We start from the raw sequence: 17,220 nt of genomic DNA on the forward strand, positions 1-17,220 counted from the left end.
TGTTTATGTTTAGACTTTCAGTTGCCTGTTTGTGAGTTAAACTGTTAATTTTGTTAAATTTTGTTAAATTTGTTTTCACCATTATTGAGGTTCATATGCTGATTATTGATGTCTCTTTGATTGCGATTTACACCATAGAGCAGTGTTATTGTCCAAGATATTCTTAAAAACTTCCAGAAATCATTGCCATATATATATAGACATATAATGTAAAACAATAGATTTAACATTGAATAGCAGCAGTAAATTTTATTATACTAAATGAGAACAGACTCTGTCATTTAATAGCAACATGAACATCACCAGATCTTATTTAGGTTTTTGGCTGGCTTGCCTCAACAAAGGAGCTTTTAAAACTAAGTTCTTAACAATTGCAGCAGCCAAGATATATAAATGTTAAAAATAACAAGGCTAAGAGCCCAACTAAAGCAAACTCTGTTCTCCATGATGGTGACGTAAAACTTTAACTTTTTCTCAAGAAGAACTTTAGTAGATGTTATACAAAAATACATGTATTAAGTAATAAGTGTAGCTGGTGATGATGTTTGTAGAGTTGTTTAATCATCCGCTGATCATTTAAATGATTTAATCATTTGTTGTTCTTCAGGTTATTTCATTATAAAGCTGTGACTAAAGTTTTGTATGTTCTGTTCTTGTTTTTTTCCCTTCAGTATTTCTTCATTTGTTCATTGTTAATCCTCAATTATCATTTAATTAGTCAGTTAATTAATGAATTTACTTCAGCTTTGCTCCATGTTTCTTGAACACTCAGTAGTGTGGACACTTCAATAAAAACTGAAGTATATGCTCTGGGGTTTAAAGGGTTAAAGGTGTGAGAGGTAAAAACACAGTGTAAAATGTATTTTAACAGTAATATACTGTTAACTTAAACTACGGAAGTAGACTGTAAAAAAACAGTAGATTGCTGGCAACCACAGCTGCCAGTAGATTACTGTTAAATCAAGGAAAAAACAGTATTTTACTGTAAGACCTGAAGCTAATTTCTTCTGTCTGTCACCGTTGTGGAGGAGAGTAGAGCCAGTGTATGAGTTAAAGATGAACAATGAACTGCTGATGTTATTCGGCATGGTTTTTTTCTATTTAAAGATAGCGGCTGTTTAGTTGCTGATGCAGTCAGAATCTCTCTGGTGATTCCAGATTTACATGTATGTGTGCTGTTGTGAAAAATAAGAAATTAGAGTTAAACCGAACTTTTCTAATTAACTAAAATAAATTATCATTATAAGTATGCTTCTAAGCATATATAGCACATTACTTCATAAACTCATTCAGCAGTTGACCAAGTTGAGGCAGTTGCTTTCAGTGAGCAAAATGAGTTCACTTGAGTATTGTGTAAATCAATGTAGTCCATGTATTTTTACAGCAACATACTGTAAAATAACAGTACATTGCTGGCAACTGCAGCTGGCAGTATTTTACTGTTTTTTAACGGGACAATTTTTAACAGTGTAGTATTCAACGTTACTGTAATGGTTATTCATTTAAACCAACTTGTTATAAAAATACTTAGTTTGCAATTGTTGTCCGAATTAATCTGCAACGAAATCTGTTATAACAGTACAAATATTGAATGGTATAAGGGCTCTGATTGGCCATAGCGTTCATTGTAACTCGGAACACGATTGGCTGCCGTAACAAAGAATAGGGTGAATCTTGGTTCCAGCTCGGGACGTGATTGGCCAGCATGACCAAGAATTTAAAAAAATCTTGGTTCCAACTCAGAACGTGATTGGCCGGTGTAACCAAGAATAACCACAACTTACAGGTGACAGTATGCGCCACTGGCCCAGTCTGCACTGTGTGGCATATTTGCCGACATATAACAGAGACTGAAACATTGCTCACACTTGTCTGAGGTGGTCATTTTGACTGCAATCTTGTTTTAGGTTGGCACTTTGTTTTTGAATATTGTCTGCTTTTCGAATGTGTATCTGTGCTGCAGTAGAACGCCTTAGCCTCACAGCAAACATTTTGGTCTACAAGCTGTCACTGCCATCTTCCCAGGAGAGTGGCTGTACTGGTTTCTTCTGGAAGTCCTGAGGGATGTACGGGACCAAGACATTAGAGCAGTTGGGGCAGCCTTTGAACCCAGGAGAGCACCCCACAGGCTCTGTGCTGGCGGCCCCAGAAACTCGATTCACTCCAGAGTAGAACCGAACATCTCAGGCAGGGGCAAACCGCGACCGCACTGCACTGAGAGCAACGCAAAAAAATCCTGAATGGGCCAGCCAGGAGTCGAACCTAGAATCTTCAGATCCGTAGTCAGATGCGTTATCCATTGCGCCCCTGGCCCAGTCCACATCAGCAGTGCTCATTAGCATGCTGCTTGGAAAGAGGACACGGCTCGGTGAACATGGAGTTCCTTCAACGCATGCTGTGCTTTGTTGTCATGGCAAGTTGTGGTGTCGATAGGATGCTCTTACACCGAGCATGTGACAGTCCCTCCCAAGAAGAACTGTGATCCAGGCTCTGAGACTTTCTCTTCTCCAGGAGGAGGTTGCAAACGTTAGTTATTTTTGTCAGAGCAGCTGCAGCACACCTGGGTGGAGGCCCACAGCTAGACTTGAGGCCATCCTTTACGCAGACCTTCCCTGGTGGTCTAGTGGTTAGGATTTGGCGCTCTCACCGCTGCGGCCCGGGTTCGATTCCCGGTCAGGCAACTTCCTTTTCACCTCCATGCTGAACTTTGAGGAGTGGTTAACTCACTTGGCGAAGGCAAGAAAGCGGCTCTGAGCGCAAAAGATGTCCTTCGAGCCGGAGTCGAACCAGCGACCTAAGGATTGCCATCATCCCACCTACAGTCCTCCGCTCTATCAACTGAGCTATCAAAGGCTTACAGGGCAGTTCCACAACCACATCCTATAAGGTAGCTGCAGACCGACCGCTGGCCAAAAAGGACAGAAGCAAAAGCACTCAAGCCTTCCCATACTGGGAGTCGAACCCGGGCCGCCTGGGTGAAAACCAGGAATCCTAACCGCTAGACCATATGGGAACTGCCACACTTGAAACCCAGTCTTGGCACAAACTCCAGTTCATTCTGATCGCTGGCACGTCCCTGCTCCGCTTGCACAAGTGCCACTCATACACTTACGCACTCTCTCATACACAGTTTCTTGGTTTCCGTAAAACGAGAATCTTCTGATCCGTAGTCATAAGCGCTAACCTTTGTGCCACCGTCACTCTGTTCAGCACCTTGTTAGCACTTTGCTTGAAGCAAGGACAAGGCTCTGTCAACCCGGAGTTCCTTCACCACACATTCTGCTTTGTTTTTATGGCAAGAGGTTGTGTGGATGGGATGCTCTTACAGGATTCCTGACAGTCCCTCCATAGAAGACCTGAGATCCAGGGTCGGAGACTCTCTCCTCTCCAAGAGTAGGTCGGCTGGATGACCTCTAAGTGGTAGGCACTTATACCGCACGTAGGCTGGGTTTGCGATTGATGTAGCTGTAGTAGACATTCATAAAAATAAAAAAAATATATAAACTGCTTACTCTGAGGTTGTGTTTAGGGTTGGGGTAGGAGTAAAATTGAATAAAACACAGCAGGTTACCGTGTGGTTGGGCCTAGGGCTGGGGTAGGTGTGATTTTAATAAACTGCGATAGGTTGTATTCTGTGCCATGTACGAGACATTGAATCAATGAAACCCACATGGAGGTTTGTTACTGTGAGGTTGGGTTAAGAGTTGGGGTAGGTTGGGAGGTTGATAAAACACAGCAGGAAACTGTGAGGTTGGTTTAAGGATTGGGGTAGGTTTGACATTCAAACATAACTGGTTGGACGCAGTGTCTTGTACCAGACATTAAATGAATGAAAACTCCAGGAGGTTTTTACAGCCCACTTGGGGCTGACCAGGTCGTTTGGAGCAGGCTCCGATTTCTATTTATACCTTTCTCAGTCAGGTAACTTCCTTTTCAGTAGTATGAGCGTCTGCACTGTGTGGCATGCGTGATTTTTTTTCCCAAACCAGTTCAGCGCAAACCACGCCCCCTACGCGAAAACCCCACCCCGCTGCTGTGACTCACGTCCGTGGCTCGATTTCATTGGTCCAGCAGCTCCAGCTTTATCACAATGGCAGCGAGCACAAACTATTTTTTAATAAAAGACCTAAAATACGAAAGGTTAACAAAGTGCGTGTATGAAATAAAACGTAGTACAAACAATCTACAGCTTATATAAAAAGCTGTGTTTAATGAATAAAAATAGTGCCAAAAATACATGAAGTAAACACACACACAACATCATCTTAACAATGAGAAAAATTTTACTCAAGTACAAAAACCAGCAAAAAACACACAAACATAATATTTATTTAAAAAAACATTTTTATATATTATTAATTTAACACAGCCCCTGCATGCAAACATAACCTCTTTATCTTTCGTTGTCTAGTATAAAATAGTTAAATTGAAAGATTTATTCTGACAATATCTTGTATTAATTCAGAGAAGTGGAATAGGAATGTGAAAAATTTGTTGTCAAAATTCAGATATTTTGCAAAATAACCCATTTTTTTAATTAAAGAATGTTACATTTGTTACATTTACACATGCTTATTGGCCTGTATGAAATATGGTATCAAATTTGAAAATATTTGAAATATATAATGTTTAATGAAACTAAAAGGTCCTGTTAGACTCAAATTTAAAGAATTAAATTATTTATTTCTATTGTCTATGCTTTGGGATTTGTGGATATTTCTTTTATAATATTGAGTAATAAATGATTTACTGAGTAATTAAGTTTTTAATTAAATTGAATAAAAAGTTATTTAAAATACAATTGTATTTCTTTTTAAATTATAATTAGTAATAATCAATAATGAATTACGTTTTCAGCGTAACTTACCCAACACTGCACATAATCTGCATATCAGATGAAAATCAACTGAAGCACAAGTACATTGAACTATACCTGTTTCTATACAGAGTTTGAATGTTTAATAACTGCAAATGAGACCAACATATGTTCTGCAGGCCTTTCAAATAAGGCTTTCATTTAATGCTGAAAACAAGTTAAAATTGATCATAATATGATTCCTCTCACAGTACCTATTGTTTTACCTTTAATGACCAGAAAATGAGAATAATCAGTTGGACAGCAATAATATTCATTGTTAGAGCCCTCCAATAAAAAATAAATAAACAATACCCATTTTGGTAACACTTTATAATAACTACACGCTAATAATGTATTAAGCATTAGCAAATTTAATTTATCATTTGTTAAGCATTAACTCTACATTAACAGAAGTTAGTAAGCAGTTTGTAACAACAGATACAAATGCTCTATTCTTGATTTATAAGCACATCTATAATGTGCTTAATGATTGTATTTTCATATTTTGTTAATAATAATTTTTTCAATACTTAAGTATTGTATCATTTACAAACCAATTATTTGAGAGTACTTTGTGGCTTTTAAAGATCATTTAGAACGCATAAGTAAATAATAAACCATTCAAATTAACATTTATATATCTTATTATTCAGGCATATACTAATAATTAATTTGTATGTTAATAAATGCTTTAGTATTTTAACTTCATCCAGTTTTGTGACCTAATCTAAAGTGAGGACTATTTATGCTTTATAAATCCCTTATAAATAACAATTAAAGGCTCAGTTATCTTCTAAACAGGGGAAAAAACACGACTTGATTTATTTCTTATTATTTGAAGATACATAAATGAATCTGTATCAAATGAAAAATACATTTTTGCAATCTTAACTAAAATAAAGTTACCGTACAGTTTAAACTTCGCTAAATAACATTATAATGTTGTTTCATAATATATTGTTAAATTATTATATTGTTGTTGTTTTTTTATCCAATTTTATGTCGTATTTTGACACTCCTGTTATTCGGCAATGTTTAAACTTTACAGTAATTTTATTTTTTAGATAGGATTACAAAGATGTACTGTTCATTTGACTCTGAGCCTTTAATTGTCATTTATTAGGCATTTATAAAGCATAAATTGTCCTCACTTTAGAAATAGGTAGAGTGGCTCTGATAGGCTAGTTGGCTTTTGCAGAGGTGGCCAATCCTGGAGCTTAGTTGGTGTCATCAGTGGCTCTGGAAGCGTTGGCTATGGCAGCAGCAGATCTGCCAGCTCTAGCACCACGGGCTCTGGCAGTTTTGCTGGAATGGGTCTGAATGTGCTTGAGGCTTTGTGAGCGGTTCTGTTGACAGTAACTCTGGTGAATCTGGCATCAATAGCTCTGGTGGCAACTGGCAGCTCAGGCTCTGACATGGTGGCATCTTAACAGCGTTAACTCTTGCAGTGGTGGCAACTACAGTGACCCCTACAACCTTGTGCCTCAATGCACATTGTACAAGCGCACAGAGGTTGAGTAAGTGGGAATATGGGGTTCATTGTTCCTGAAAAATAAAAATAAATTACACAAAGAAACTTTAAAAAAAATATTAGTACAATTTTGACATTTCTAACTCACCTACTTGATCCTCCCCTTTTGTCTACAGTCTTTACCAAAGTGCAAACCATTTTTGCCCCACAGCATATTTTTGGACAGTCGTTATTGACAAGCCATGCCTGATCGAACATGAACATTGTGCTGGCACCTTTAATGAGCCCACAGAAAAAAATATAAATGTTTAAATGTTTAAGTGTGCAGAAATGTTAGATATTTTTATTTTACATTTAGAAATTTCAAACGTTTACAACAATTATGCAGCAGTATTCTAAATGATCTGTCAACAAAACATACAGGAAATCTGTAGGACATGTATGTAGCATTTGTTCTCAGATTCATTCATTCATTATTTTAATGAAGCATTTTTACCTAAAGATCACCTCAGATGAGATAAGTGAGTGAAAGTTTACTTTGTTCTATAAAAGCAAGGTTTTGTTGTTTTTGTGAGTATCCACAAATAAAAAAACAGTTGCTGCTTTGAATGGTCATTCTCTTATCTTAATGACCAAAATGACAGAATATTTGAAGATTTACACTGCCATTAGAAAAAAAAATACATATATACACACGCAAACGCAAACGCAAACGCACACGCACACGCACACGCACACGCACACGCACACGCACACGCACACGCACACGCACACGCACACACACACACACACACACACACACACACACACACACACACAAACAAAAAACTGAGTTCAAACCAAACAAATCATGTCTAAACCAAAAACAGAACTCTATGAAATGACAAGACAGACCACATTTATAGCACAGGGACTAGTCCACATTAAACAAGAAGGGGGAGACAAAAACATACAATTTACAAATACAATAAACTAAGCCAAACATCTAAATACAAATCTAAATTTAAGTTAAATAAATTCTAAATAAGGCAAAACTAAATATAAATCTGAATAAACAAACATTGCAAATCATTTTTGAACCTTATCTAAACATGAGCTCTCCTCCCAAGCCATTAAGCCAATGGTATCGGCAGGCGGAACCAAAAGTTGGCATCTTGCGGCACGTCGGACCTTTAGTTGGGCGGACCACACCCGGAAACTCTGTTCCTCGTCGGCACTGCAGCACGGTAACTTAAACTCAAAAGAAAACTAAATTAACAAAACATACAGTACAGATAACTGATTTTGTGTGCACCCAAAATAGTAATAAATGTACTGTGAATAATAAAGAACGGTAATAAAAAAAACCGAAAGTGTGTGTGTTTTATTAAACTTACATATGAAAGAAACGAAATGTATAAACACAATAACTGAAATTATTGTGACCAATAAATAATCTTAAATGAATATGTATAGCGTGTGTGTGTGTGTGTGTGTATGTTTGTGTATGTATGTGTGCGTGCATGCCTCACTCTCAATGTGTGGCCACCACGCACACACACACACACACACACTCTCTCTCTCTCTCTCTCCATCCTCTCATACAAACACACACACACCCTTTCTCTCTCTCTTACACAAACACACACACACAGTTGTGGTTATAAATGTGTGTGTTCTTGTGTTCAGATGTCTGTTTCCTCACTCTGGATCCAAACACAGCACACACTCGTCTCATTCTGTCTGAGGAGAACAGAGAGGTAAAGAGTGTGTGGGAGAATCAGCCGTATCCTGATCATCCAGACAGATTTGATGGTCTTTATCCTCAGGTGTTGTGCAGAGAGAGTGTGTGTGGACGCTGTTACTGGGAGATTGACTGGAGTGGAGATGTTGCTGTGTTTATATCTGTGTCATATAAGAGCACCAGGAGGAAGGGAGGAGGTGATGAGTGTGTGTTTGGATCTAATGCTCAGTCCTGGAGTTTGCGCTGCTCTACCTCCAGTTCCTCATTCTGGCACAATAACACACGCACTGCTCTCCCAGTGAAGCCGCTCAGCAGGAGAATAGGAGTGTTTGTGGATCACAGTGCAGGAACTCTGATCTTCTACAACATCTATAGAGACACAATGAGCCTCATCCACTCTGTCCAGACCACATTCACTGAGCCACTCTACCCTGGGTTTGAGCTTAGTTCTGGATCATCAGTGAAACTGAGCTGAAGACTGACTAGAGATTTACCCAGAATCCTCTGCAGGAGCAGTTGTTATGGAAAGTTGCGCTGGATGGATCTCGACAAACATCTTCTAAGTTTCAAAAAAGAGGCTGAGGTCTACAAAGTTGTCAAGTTGAAGCAGTTTATTGTTACAGCAGAGTTGGTCGATTGATTTCGCTCCTAAAAATGTTCCAAAACCCACAGTTTATATACAGGTTTTAAGTCATCATGAAACAGTGGTGTAGCATGAGCATCACATTATTTCCAGGCTCTAATAGGATTCTAGCCTTTATATTGATGGCTGTATGTTTTTCTGTTTTTGCTTATCTTAAAGGTCATATTTCAACACTTTTTTTAAAAGATTCTCCCTATGCATGCTATTGCATTGCAGGTTGAGCAAAGTTGTTTTTAAGTTGTTTTTGTCATGGTCAATACATCAGTACGTGTTGCATATGCTGTCTGAATGGTCTTACTACACCGCTGTTTACTTCTGTGTGTTTTACTCTGCATCACTTGAATGTATTTCTATATGTTTAACAGTGTATTTTAATAGTGGCAGATTATAGAGTGATTATATAGTGATTACATAATAAAAGTTCCTCTACAATTCTAATTCCTCTATAATTATAATTCCCTTAGGGACTTAATCAAAAAAGTCCCTTTCCTAAATCCCTCACTGAAGTGCAACTTAAGAATCCAACACTTGCAAAGTCTTAACATACTTGTGCAACCAAAAAGTTGCCCATCTACATCCTGCAATTGTCAGCACCCTTGCGCCGCACTTCAGAGGAGAAACAGAACCAAACATCTCCCTCCACTTTTGACTTTAGAAGGAGTAAAAGATCCCGCTCTCCCTAACTGAATACTTTTTTGGGGGGGGAGTTGAACACACAATAATCATTAGTCAGGTTAAAAATATATGCTTGTCAGCCTTGCTCACAGTTGTTGGTATACAGCATATATACTTGATTAATCATCATTTAATAGAAATCATATATTTGTAGAATATTCTCGGCGCCTGTAAAAGAGCCATATCTGATGTTTTATCCCATGTCGCCAGAGGTACTTCTGAGTACTGTCTGGTGTTGGAGCAGACAGTGGGTTTTTAAACCGCCAGTAGAGTCTGCTCTTCTGCTTCTCTTGCCATTGGATACCAAGGTGTCCCTTGACCGTAATCATCTTCCCTCTTTCCCCGTGTACATCTGATAGGAGCTCTGGCAGCTTCAATGAACTCCTAAATACATACAGAAATGTATACTAGTAAATAGGGCTTAAATAATCACACAATTTTCCAGTTAAGTCCACTCTATTAGCTTTTTCCTGTATTATAGATGATACCTTGCTTAAAACTCTCATCTTTTAAAAATTAGTAAAAATTTAAAAATTCAAAGAAATTAAAGGCAAAAAGAAATGTAAAGTAGTAATTGTTTTTTAAAACTCACCCAACTGGTTCAAATCTGGCCCAAAGACTTCATTGACATGGTCTCTGCAGTCATGCACAATTCTATTCACTTGCACATTGGCCATCTGCTTGGCAGCAGCTTTAACACGCATCGATCTGAGAAAAGGCACAACACAACAAAAGAGAAATACAAAAACAAGTAGACCAATTCCTATGAATATTCCAATCTTGAGCAACCATGATCCAAATACAGAAGCAAACCAGTCACTGAAGTTCTTATTGTAGTGGTTTTCAATTTTTCTCTTAATGAATCAAACTCAGTCTGTAGGTTATGAATATCAGAAGAATATACTTTATTGTCGACAACAAAGGAGAACTTTCAGGAGACCCCCAGTAGCATCTCTGTCTGAAAAATTCTGTCTCACTCAAATTCTAGCCTGCTTAAATAGTCTTTTACACCAGTTTTTTTCTTTGTTCTCGATATGTTACACAAGATCCCTCCTAGTTTAACCCTTGACCCCAAATTCCACCTCTGTCATCTGTTTTTCCCTTATTTTTACATATGTCACACAAATTCCACCTAGGTTAACCCCTGACCCAAACCTGGTAACTATATAACTTATCCAGTTCTTGTGATTGGCAATTCTTCTAATGGTATGCAAGTCTAAAAGCAGATTATACACATACAATTTGAATATATATATATTAACTTCACACTTTAAAGAGTATAAAATCCACTTCATATTATCCCTCCTCTTAAGGCTTTAAGTCTTAATATTCTTGTTTTTTTTTGCCCATAGTGCAACTCCATGACCTAGCCCTTAGCCATACTACCTAATGACAAATATATGTCACAGTATTATTACAAATGACCAGATCATGTAATTGCACTTTGGAATAAAATCGAGCCAAACTTCTGCGCCCACTATTGACGAGGACACAGTAAAAGACTCGATTCTATTTTGTTGTTATCATAAGAGGTAATGTTTTAAGCATACAGGTGGTTATACATTTGCTTCTGGGGGTCATGGTTATTTAACACACAGTAAAGAATAAAACTAAAACTAAAAATAAACATACACAATCTCCCAATCTATGGTCACAACACAATATTCTAATCTAACACCCACAAAACATAATCAGTAGAGTACGTTGATCTTCAGCCCAGATACTTTGCGTATCGTAGAGAGCCGCCGTTTTGGGGTAGAGGTTGTCTAGCACTTAACACCCAAGGCATGGATCCTCTTCATCATCCTCTTCTTCTAAACTATCAAAAATTTTTAGCACTAGTTCATCTTTTTGACTCTAAATCTGGCACATATTTGCGAGCATTCTTTGTTTCGTTCTGGCCTTAAAAAGTGTTGATAGAGACGTTATGTTGAGAGTCTGTAATCGGAAGTTATGATTATCAAAGCTTGACCTTGTGGCACCTTCTGTATATCTCACTCAGGTATATTATCAGAGTTACTTATTTAACTGTTCTGATAAACTCCTCCTGCCACACTTTGCACTTCATTGAGCTTCAAGATTTTCTGCCTCCTCTGTTTCCTGTTAGCTTTCTCTTACTGGAGCTTTTTCCTTTGGCTGTCTTGTGCTGTGGTCCAGATGGTATCCAGTTGATGGCATCCCCTTTGGTAACCTTTTCTTAAGGTCTATTTCTCCTGACTTCACTCTAGTTTCTCCAGAACAACCTCAGATATACTTGATCACCGGATTAATCTCCTGCTTCTGGTCCTTTCTGGTTTCCTGTACAGATATCGCTTTGCACATGGCAGTTAGTTTCCTCATAAAAGACCAAACTTCTTTCCAATGCATTAGAAATGTTCTTCAAACGTTCCACAAGGTTAAATACGAGATTACTTGCAAGGGTCGACCCATTAGTACTTCATGCAGTGTTAGTTGCTTGTTTCTGTCAGTTTTCATGCAATCACTTGTTAATGCAAAAGGTATATTATTTTAACACATCTTGTTAAACTAGGCCTTGATGAATCATCTTTAGCTCTTTCAATCATTCCTTACAGTTATGTGTAATTTCTCAATTTTCTTGATTTCCAATACTTTATCAGTTCATTTATTTATCTATTCACTGAGTCATATATCCACTTATTTATCTACTTAATTACCTTTATTCACTTTAATTGACTTTAATTACTCTAATTTATTTTTAAATGCAGACACATTAAACTTATTTCTGAAGGTATTCTAAATATGAGACTTATGAGACTATTATCTTAAATATTGTAACTGTTTCTTCTTCCCTGCTCTGCTGATGGAATTACCTTCACTCATCTACCACAACTGTCATGCCCAAAAACTTGTATCTCTTGCCCTAAGCTAATTTTATCATTTCACAACATCCACAATCAAGTTCTTGAATATCCGCTTAGGCCTATTGCCGATCTTTTACTCACATTCTACTTTGCACAGATGTCACATGTGTACAACAATTCACTAATCACTGCATTCAAAAAGGCGATTATTATCCTTGCTGCTCAATTTTCCTTACCACTTCACCCTTGATTCAAACCATGTACATCTCAAATGCCAATATCTAGAAATGCTGTTGCCTCAACAATCTGTACTTTGTATGTAATACATAAATCTTATTTGTCTTTTTCGTTCACCTCTAATGCTAGATATATTGTTCATAGATACTAGTATGTTGTTTAATCATCTAATTGAGGTTGTGGCTCTATACTAGGGTTAGACCTGCTACCTTATTTTCTTTAATGTAAAATCAATTTTTTATTTATCAGCTTAACAGTTATTATTGCATATAGATTAGATAAAGAATGTTGTTAACACTAAACCCTTCATCCCTAAAAAATGTTATTTATGTCTTTTACTTAGCTTGAGCTAGATGTACCTGCAGAAAACTAAGTCCTACATGTTATAATATCCATCACGGAATATTCTAAATCTTTTTATGCATTCTAATTTATGTATATCAGCCTATTTACTTTAGGGGTAACCAAGTGTCTATACCCTCCTCTGATAATAACCTGAACAGAAATTCATTACTTTAACATATTTGGCATCCAAACTAACAAATACAAGTACAGGAACCTCTGCTAAGAAATTCTCTATCACTGACTGTTCTTAAATCATAAACTTTACAACATCTACTTATTTCTGTTTTGACTAATGCCTTAATCAAAAATTTAATTCAAATCAAATTCAAATAGAATCCATTTTAATAGTCACCTACACAATCACAACCAAATTGAAATTGACTTTAATTAGAAATGCCATAACATATCTAAGTGTTTCTAATATTGCTATGTTCTCAAAAGTTTCATTAATGCCTATTCCAGCATATAACAGAACTGCATCTGGTTTAATTTTAATTAATCCTCCCTATGCTGGCTAATTTTGTCTACCTTTATGTCCTGAACTGTTAATCATTATTATAATTTGACACTTACCTAAATAATTTCTTATTTTGCATTTTATATTAATAAGCATTTTTGCTTTTCAGCATTTTCAGCTCCTAATTCCTTCCTGCTCTCACATCAAACTGGTTATACATAAATTTTTGTTGTAATTTTCTACAAGTTGACTGAAAAATCACTGGATTTCTTTATAGGTTCCTCTCTATCTGATCTGATTATTCATCTTTAGTCCTTAATTCTTCTTTGCTTTTAATTATTTCTTCACATTTGTAAAACAAATGTTTTCTGTTTTTTATTTTTAGACACTTTTCTTTTTCAAATATTATTTTAGTACATTTAGAATTGTTACTTTTTGACCTATTCAGTACTGTGAGTTCATTTCATTTTTTTTCATTCTCTTCAAGTATAAATCACTTTTCTGTCTTAATCTCTGAAATAGCTTTTCTCTCAAATCTTAGTTTAGTTTACTCAAAATAAGTTTTCCCTAATTTTAACTTAAATACTTAACTCCATCAACTTCTAACCCAAATTATTATTTTTTTCAGTTATCAAAAACTGTTTTTTATTATCTTTTTTATCACCACCATGCATTATAATTTATCCTCTTATGTTCAATAATCTCTATGAGTTAACCTATGAAAATGAACCAAAATAATTTAACATTCTTCATAATTTATCATTTCAACATTACACATTTAAAGTTTCATTGTACATTATCATCTAAGACTTTTCACAGTTTACATGATACTTTTCTTTTTATCAAATTGACAGGAGTCTGATTTGATACAAGAATGGGTAGCTACACTTTTGCTCTTATTTTGCCCTCTGAGTGGTCACATTGTAGTCAATTTGGACTATAGGTCGACTGCTTTGAGATGGACTACCATACTCTCCCTCCTGACACCCCGAGAAGACAACTGGTTCATAGATTAGTGCAGTCTTTTCTGTGGTGTCCATATCAGGGCACAGTGTTTCCCCCTTCTCTTTGTGCTGGCTTCTTTTCTTTCATTGAGCTGTTGTAAAGTTCTGGTGGAGTGCTTTTTCTCTTTGATCAGTTAATCATTAGCTTGTTTGCCTCTTTTTAGTGTCTCTGAACATAAGTAGCCTTTCCAGTCCTCAGTAATTCCTGGGCATGCAGTTCCTGCCTCACTGCTTTCACAAATGTCCACAGCCAACAGTTTGTCCATTGTGTTTTTCAAACACCTTTTCCATTTGACAGTGCACTCAGAGATGTCTGGTAGATAAGAGACCACAGTCCCCCAAAGTCCATCCCTATGTCCTCTTAAGTAATATATGGAATTTAGCTCATAACCTATAAAAGTCTTTTCTTCTTTCCCATGTTTTTACCATCAAATGAAGACTCCTCTCATCTATTTTCTCCTCTCTACGGTTTTAACAGTTTATTTTTCTCTAATTCACAATCATTTTATCATATGTAAATATGTTTAATTTTTTATTTCTATTCTATTTCTAATTAATTTCTTTAGCTTCGGATTATGCTTTACTTTACATTTCTCCTCATCTTTGCTAGTGTTTCTCTACTAACCGGTCATTTTTACATCGTATTTTAATTTCCCTAACATTTTCCATACTCAGTTTTTATTTTCTCACTGCTTACATCAAATGTTTCGTCTGTTTGCCATTTGACATTATCTTATCTTTTATTTTCTCTGCCACGTATTTTAGTATTGTATTTTTTATTTCCATATCTGTTTTTCCATACCTGATTTAACTCAACAATACTACATGGTGGCCCAATATCTGGTATAACTGTTCAAAATCATTACTGCTATAGCTCAAAGTTAATATTATTAATTAAATTCACATATTTATTTACTAAAATCATTTTTCATTTTTGAAATGCAATGTTTAATTATCAGTTATCTTCTTACTGCCTACACTCTTAAATATATATATATATATATATATATATATATATATATATATATATATATATATATATATATATATATATGGGCAATATATATATATATATATATATATATATATATATATATATATATATATATATATATATATATATATATATATATTTTAACTCACTCTATCATGTTTTAACATTTACCCAGTGTGATTTTCATCTAAATCACTTTACTTTACTACAAATAGATGATGGCTTAGATCTTATGTAGCTGACTTTGAGAAAGATGAAACAAGCATTTGTATTGCCCTTAAATACAAACAAATTCTCTAAAGTCAATTATTTCTTCAAATTGTTACTGCTTTTTACTTTTTATCTTATCTGTTCAATGTGCCTATATTGTAAGCATATTTTAAACTTTTAATTTGATCTATGAAACAGTGGATTTATTTTTCTATTTCTATTTTATTCTTTTTCCTTTCTGTAATTTAAGTTTTTAGCTCTTATGTTTTCTTATACATTTTAAAGCTTATTTTGTTTCACATTTTATAATTAAATTTTCAATTAATCAATATTCATTTTTCAAGTTTTCTTTTTCTATTTTATTCTTAATTCAAGAACTAACTTATATGTTATTCATTCATACTTATTTAGTAAATCTATTTGTTTATTAATATATTCTTTTACTCCATACTTCCTTTATCTCTATATATATTCATCACTATGGCTTCATTTATTCTTTTCCATTAGTAGAGTTTCAAACTCTTTTCTATATAATATAACTCTATTATTAGTATTTCCTCATTTCATTTATCTTACTATACCACTTTATAATATATCTATTCATCAATAACTTATATTCTATCCACAATTATGCTAAAGTCTATGTCATTATTTTATCTAATAGTTTGATATTCTCTCTTTTACTCTCCTCTTCTCTGTTTTCCTTGTGCTGTAAATAGAAATAATCTATTTATTGTTCACACATGGACACCATAAATCTATCTCTTACCCCCATCCTGGGGCAGACTGTCTTTCACCTGTTGCTATGTAAAGAATTTAATTCTATTCAGCTTATTGTTCTTTTTTAACATATTTAAACTTAAAACACAAATATAATTTCAGAAAAATGTTTAACTAGTATATTCTTCTGCCTTTTCACTCTGTGTCTTTCAAATGCAACATGTTCCATTAGTTTTGATTTAGAAGACTCCTCCTTTATATCATAATCTATTCTTTTAAACTGAATAAATCACTATTCCTATTGTTCTTTAAATCACACCTCACATATGTAACCCTCCTTTTATATTATAATATACTATAATCATTATTTTAACCTACTCCTTATTAAAAAACGTTTAAACGCATTCACACTTTTACTCTTATTATTTTTCCTCTTCTCATTCACTCCTCTCCTCCACTTAGTGTAACCTGAGCTGCATCACCCATCCTCATTCCAGTCAAGGAGGAGGAAGGGAGTCTTCTCTGCACACCAATGTGGACTATTTTGCCTAACCCGAAGCAGCAAATACACAAACACTACAATTAAATAAATACTCTACACTCCTCTTGAGTGACCTGTCCAAGCAGCCTCTAACCTTAGAGCGGTAACCACAGGATTTCTACATTTACTTTTAATTATTTAAAGCTGGAGAAACAGTTCAAGTGTATTTACCGTTACAAGCAGGTCCTGGCAGAAAAAACACAAACTAATAAGCATAAAATCGCTTACCGTTTTTTTATTGTGGCCACATATTGGTGTTTTTTCTCCAGTCCAGCATGCACAGTAACACCAGTCCTGCTCCTTTCCAGCCCACCCAGGGACGCCAATTATAGTGATTTCTTAGGTTTTTCTCTTAATGAATCAAACTCAGTCTGAAGGTTATGAATATCAGAAGGGTATACTTTATTGTCGACAACAAAGGAGAATTTTCAGGAGACCCCCAGTAGCATCTCTGTCTAAAAAAATTCTGTCTCACTGATGTTCTGGCCTGCTTAAATACTCTTTTGCAACTGTTTTTCAC

At 35.4% G+C, this 17,220-nt stretch overlaps 3 protein-coding genes and 1 non-coding gene across 5 annotated transcripts in view; 2 read left to right on the forward strand and 2 right to left on the reverse strand.

The window, feature by feature from the left end:
• LOC137491106 (uncharacterized) overlaps positions 1 to 17,220 on the reverse strand; it is a 421,384-nt gene that overhangs the window by 345,644 nt on the left and 58,520 nt on the right. The window lies entirely within an intron of this gene.
• Positions 1 to 17,220, forward strand: part of LOC141381800 (uncharacterized) — an 887,475-nt gene that overhangs the window by 267,777 nt on the left and 602,478 nt on the right. The window lies entirely within an intron of this gene.
• Positions 2,942 to 3,013, reverse strand: trnae-uuc (transfer RNA glutamic acid (anticodon UUC)). The gene has a single exon. It is a non-coding gene; the product is annotated as a tRNA-Glu (tRNA).
• On the forward strand, positions 7,422 to 9,133 carry LOC137491169 (tripartite motif-containing protein 16-like). The gene is made up of 2 exons (XM_087250601.1): positions 7,422 to 7,555; positions 7,998 to 9,133. The coding sequence occupies exons 1-2, from the start codon at positions 7,450 to 7,452 to the stop codon at positions 8,525 to 8,527; spliced, it is 636 nt and encodes a 211-aa protein (XP_087106727.1). The 5' UTR covers positions 7,422 to 7,449; the 3' UTR covers positions 8,528 to 9,133.

Source organism: Danio rerio, chromosome 4, assembly GCF_052040795.2.
Source record: "Danio rerio strain M-AB ecotype USA chromosome 4, GRCz13ab, whole genome shotgun sequence".
NCBI lineage: Eukaryota > Metazoa > Chordata > Actinopteri > Cypriniformes > Danionidae > Danio > Danio rerio.

Coding starts and splice junctions, on each gene's coding strand:
- LOC137491169 (XM_087250601.1), top strand. CDS start 7,450: ATGGTATCGGCAGGCGGAACCAAAAGTTGGCATCTTGCGGCACGTCGG. Junction 7,556..7,997: donor CTCGTCGGCACTGCAGCACG/GTAACTTAAACT, acceptor TCTTGTGTTCAG/ATGTCTGTTTCCTCACTCTG.